This window comes from Triticum dicoccoides, chromosome 3A, assembly GCF_002162155.2.
Source record: "Triticum dicoccoides isolate Atlit2015 ecotype Zavitan chromosome 3A, WEW_v2.0, whole genome shotgun sequence".
In the NCBI taxonomy this organism is placed as follows: Eukaryota; Viridiplantae; Streptophyta; class Magnoliopsida; order Poales; family Poaceae; genus Triticum; species Triticum dicoccoides.
In genome coordinates, this window is record NC_041384.1 from 724,968,331 (window position 1) to 724,973,060 (window position 4,730).

The following is a 4,730-nucleotide window of genomic DNA, read 5'->3' on the forward strand; positions in this document are numbered from 1 at the left end:
TCTAGTTGTAATAAGAGTATCATAGCTAGTATTATACATGCCAACTAGACGAATTTAATGAGGTGTCATAGAATTAAATGAAGAAAGAAAGGGCTGAGTAGTAAATGCTAGGCTAGTATGTGTCATGCATGGCAATAAATAAAGTACTACTCCCTCCGTTCCTAAATACTTGTCTTTCTAGACATTTCAAATGACTACTACATATGGATGTATGTAGACATATTTTAGAGTGTAGATTCACTCATTTTGCTCCGTATGTAGTCACTTGTTGAAATGCCTAGAAAGACAAGTATTTAGGAACGGAGGGAGTACATGATACTAATATATGACACTCCCTCCTTCCATTTATATAGGGCCTAATTCGTTTTTCAAGACCGTCTTTGACTATTGACAAGATTAATAGTACATGACATGCATAATGTGAAAATTATATCATTAAAAGGTCCTTTCACGTACGAATTTGATGATGTGCTTTGTGTAAGTTACATGTTATATATTATTGCTCTAACATTTGATCAAAGTTAGCCTCAAAGAACGCATTAGGCCCTATATAGATGGAAGGAGGGAGTACCACGCATTAGGGAGGTAGTATCATACACTAGTATCATATGCATGATAGTAGTATATGATACTCCTCATTACAACCAGCCTAAACAGATGTGGTCTGAGGAATTGCCGGACGGTGTAAAAGTTAGGACGGCCAGCGTTTCTGCTGAGCCAGTGGGTTAATGGAATCGGGTGTTCCATCTAAAAAAAATGCTCTGGGCCCTCTTTGTAGGCTTAGGCTTCTATAGGCCCAACTGGTTCAAGGCCCACTCCCAGCGTACACTCGCCGGAGCTGCAGCTGCCACCGGCGGCGGCAGAGCTCGCTCGCCCAACCATGCTCATGGGACAAGAGACTGACTGACCATGGGTGATAGTGCGTTTGAAAGAGGACCGCCATCTAGAGTATCTAACAGTGAATTTTGTCTAAAAACTTAACTGATTCCATCTCAAGCAAGCTCCTACCAGCAAACATCTTGAGTTGATGATAAAGCTCAAGCATCAGACGACCAAAGCAACCAACAGGCACAGGGCAAGCAAGCAGTGTCCATGGGAACGTTCTGGTTTCCATTACCGCGATTTCGAAGTTATTTCCCCAAAACGACGCGTGCCGCCGACACCAGGCACAAGGGGGAAATCACTCAGCGCCGACAGGAGGCACTCTTATTACATTGATCGATCCATGGCACGAACGCCAGCGCATTTCGTTTGGGTTTACACTGAGAGAGGCGTTTGCGTTTGAGCAGCAGCCTTCCTCACAAGCTGGACAGGTACGCCTGCCACCCTTGGACGCGGTACTCCCTCGCCGTCTGCTCGGGGTCGCTCGCCTTGATGATCCCGCGGCCCACAATGATTATGTCGCTGCCTCTGTCGTTTATCACCTGTAGGACACAGCCAGGTTGCAGGTGAGACACAACATCAGATAATAAGCAGACTGCAACAGTGAGACAAAGAAACTCAAATCCTGAATAACTCCCAAGAATATACTCCCTCCGTCCCTAAATATAAGTCTTTTTAAAGATTTCAATATGGACTACATACGGATGTATATAGACATATTATAGAGTGCACATTCACTCATTTTGCTCTGTATGTAGTCCATATTGGAATCTCTAAAAGGACTTATATTTGGGAACGGAGGGAGTATATGTCTGGCTACGAAATACTAGTAAGTATTCTGGTGCATGAGAAATCAAAATTAAATGCTACTCCATATCTTCTAAGGAAATTGAAATTCTTAAGAACACCAATCTAGCCCACAGAGGCGAATCTTGCTTGTTATGGTATTCCTGTGAGCATGAGAAAAGTACAGAGGTGTGCCCTATTTCCAGAAAATTCTCAACAACTGACAGATATTTGGTACATATCGCAAGTATGTAATCCAAAAACACATGTCACCTTCAAACTTTGTAATTTATTATATTAACCAGGAGACAACATGACAACGAAATTCAGCTGCAGTATAGTACATAGAAAAATAATACTGCTAAAGTCCAATTTATGAAAGCTCCACAAAAACTTGAATGCACATATGTGAAGAAAGCACTTTCTAATGACAAGGTCAAACTCACAGAAAAAGGAGTTGAGTACTGTTGCCCAAGAGCATCTCCTCCAGAAACCATCTGCACTCCAGGGGTGGCATGGATAAACGCTGGGCTTGATGGTGCCACAGACCAAGATGCGGGATTTACTGATATAAATCCAATCACAAAATCAGAATGTTGCTCGGCAATCTTTACAGCTGCTGCAGTGTAATCTCCTTGAGCAAGGTTGCCAGCCGAGCTCATTTCAGCAAGCAGAAGAAGCCCTCTCCCTTTTGGTAAACCCTTCAATACCACAACACAACAGTTACAGTGAGCACCACAATACACAGACTATTCAAAGCTGCAACATTAACTTTTAATATTTACTATTTAGGACATTTAAAGTTTAGTATACCTTAAGCTTCAAGCCATCAACAATTCCAGGCCCAGGAATTACATGGGCGTTAACAATATCAGCCCATTCTAATATGCGGAATATTCCTCTGAAATAATGTAAAACGTTATAAGCATACTGCATACATATGCAAACAGAAAGAGAAGATGGTTTATAGTGCCTTTTCTCACCCTTCATATTGCATAGTTACTGTGTTACCAATGTCAGCAAACTTGCGGTCTTCAAAGATCAAAAAGTTGTGCTTCTCAGCAATCTAAAAAGAAAAGTTAAGAGCTCCATTATATAAAGAATGTGACATTAAGAAGTCCCAGATAGGACAACATCTTTTGCATCTTAGACAGTGATTGACACATTGTTATAGTAGAAAACAGCTCTAGCAATTGATAAAATAAATTCAGGTCCTGGTCAAAAAACAGATAAACAAAAACCAGATCTAAGAAAGTAAATGGCCCTGGTATCTTAGTTGGTTACAGGTCGATTGTTTACAAATGAGAGGAAGATGGACGACATTAGAATGACAGTACATAATGAATTAAACAAACGAGCCTCTAATAAATACAGAAATCAAACATGCTCCCTAACAGAATAGTATGGAGAAAGGAATTCCATTCTGATAGACATGAAGATGCTACATCAGATTACTGACAAACGAAATGAGAAGACTATTGCGGACACTGGCATTTTACTACTCGTAGTAAACAGAAAGATCCAAAGGTACCATCTGAGAGAGAAGCATTATTATCATTGAAAATAAAAGACGATATTGCATCATAAGAGAGCATACCGAGCGCAGCTTGGTGCCAAAGTCAGGTGTAAAATCTGACAAGATATCGACATGGGTTTTCAGCATGCAAATCTCAGAGCCAACCTGCATAAAAATTATAGAAAGATGGGTTAAACCTTGTGTTAAGGATAGGTTCTGGTGATGTCACTACACAGCAGCATCCAAGTGCAGAAAACATCATACATAATGCAATTGAAAATGTTGTTATGATGTCACCAGTCGTGCAACAAGTCAATGCTTTCACTCCTGAAGGACTGCAGTCATGCACACCTAATAGATCTGTTTCCTACCTAATTCAGGAGACTCTGCTAGCTAACACAAGTCATGTCTTAATATTAACAAATTCCAGAAATAGCCATGTCTATTCCAGGATTCCATCCCAAAAGATAATTTAACTTGCTGAACTAAAGGTGCTGAAATCTAACCCCAAGAATTGACCTACGCAAATACTCAACATACTGTACTGTCATACCTTGCTGAAATGGTCAATTCTGTCAATGTCAGAAAGCATAATTATATAACTTGCTGATTTGGAAGTGCCTAAATCTAACCCAACAACTGACTTAACACCAAAACACAACAAATTGCACTGTGTTATACCTTTTCGGCAAGCTCAAGGAGCTCCTTGGCTGTCCCAACATCCGCGGAGACGCAGAGGTTGCTCTGCTTTGCCTCCATGACCTCGAACAGCTTCTTCCCCATGGGGTTCTTGGCCAAGGCTGCCCTCTCAGGGAACCCCTTCCTGACCACCTTGGGCTTGGCGGCGGCCGCCGCGCCCGGCACGGTGACCTTCCTGTTGGCATCGAGGAACTGCTTCACCTCGGCGGCCTTCTCCTCGGTGACCTTGCCGTGCCGGAGCAGCACGGCGAGCACCTCGGTGAGGGTCATGAGCGAGTGCAGCGTGATGCCGTTCGCCGCAAGGTTCTCCCTCCCGCCCTGCTCGCGGTCAACAACGACGAACGCGTCGGCCACGACGAGCCCCTCGGCGCGGAGGGGCGCGGCGGTCTCGAGCACGGAGGCGCCGCTGGTGACGAGGTCCTCGATGATGAGCACGGTGTCGCCGGCGCGGAAGGAGCCCTCGATGGCCTTGGCGGTGCCGTGGGTCTTGACCTCCTTGCGGCGCATGAGCATGGGGAGGCCGCGGTCGACGGAGAGCACGGAGGCGATGGGGAGCGCCGTGTAGGGCACCCCGCAGAGGATGCCGTAGGGGCGGGTGGCCGGGAGGGCGGCGAGGAGGGAGGCGATGGCGGCGAGCAGGCGCGGGTGCGAGACGAGCGCGCGCAGGTCGAGGTAGATCGGGGAGGTGATGCCCGACTTGAGCACGAAGGAGCCGAGCTTGACCGCCTCGATGGCGTGCAGGTCGAGGATGAGGGTTTCCAGCGCGGCGGCGTCCATGGCGGCGGCGGCGGAGCGGGGCGGGCCGGCGGCTAGGGTTTTGGGCGGGGTTTGGGGTTGGTGGGGAGGG

At 45.8% G+C, this 4,730-nt stretch overlaps 1 protein-coding gene across 1 annotated transcript; it reads right to left on the reverse strand.

Annotated features, from left to right (window-relative positions):
* Positions 1-1,087: 1,087 nt before the first annotated feature.
* LOC119270509 (uridine 5'-monophosphate synthase) lies at positions 1,088-4,730 on the reverse strand. Its single transcript, XM_037552511.1, has 6 exons — positions 3,866-4,730; positions 3,266-3,349; positions 2,652-2,734; positions 2,482-2,569; positions 2,115-2,369; positions 1,088-1,424 (listed from the first exon to the last, which is right to left on the reverse strand). Exons 1-6 carry the CDS (start codon positions 4,658-4,660, stop codon positions 1,299-1,301), a joined length of 1,431 nt encoding a protein of 476 aa, XP_037408408.1. The 5' UTR covers positions 4,661-4,730; the 3' UTR covers positions 1,088-1,298.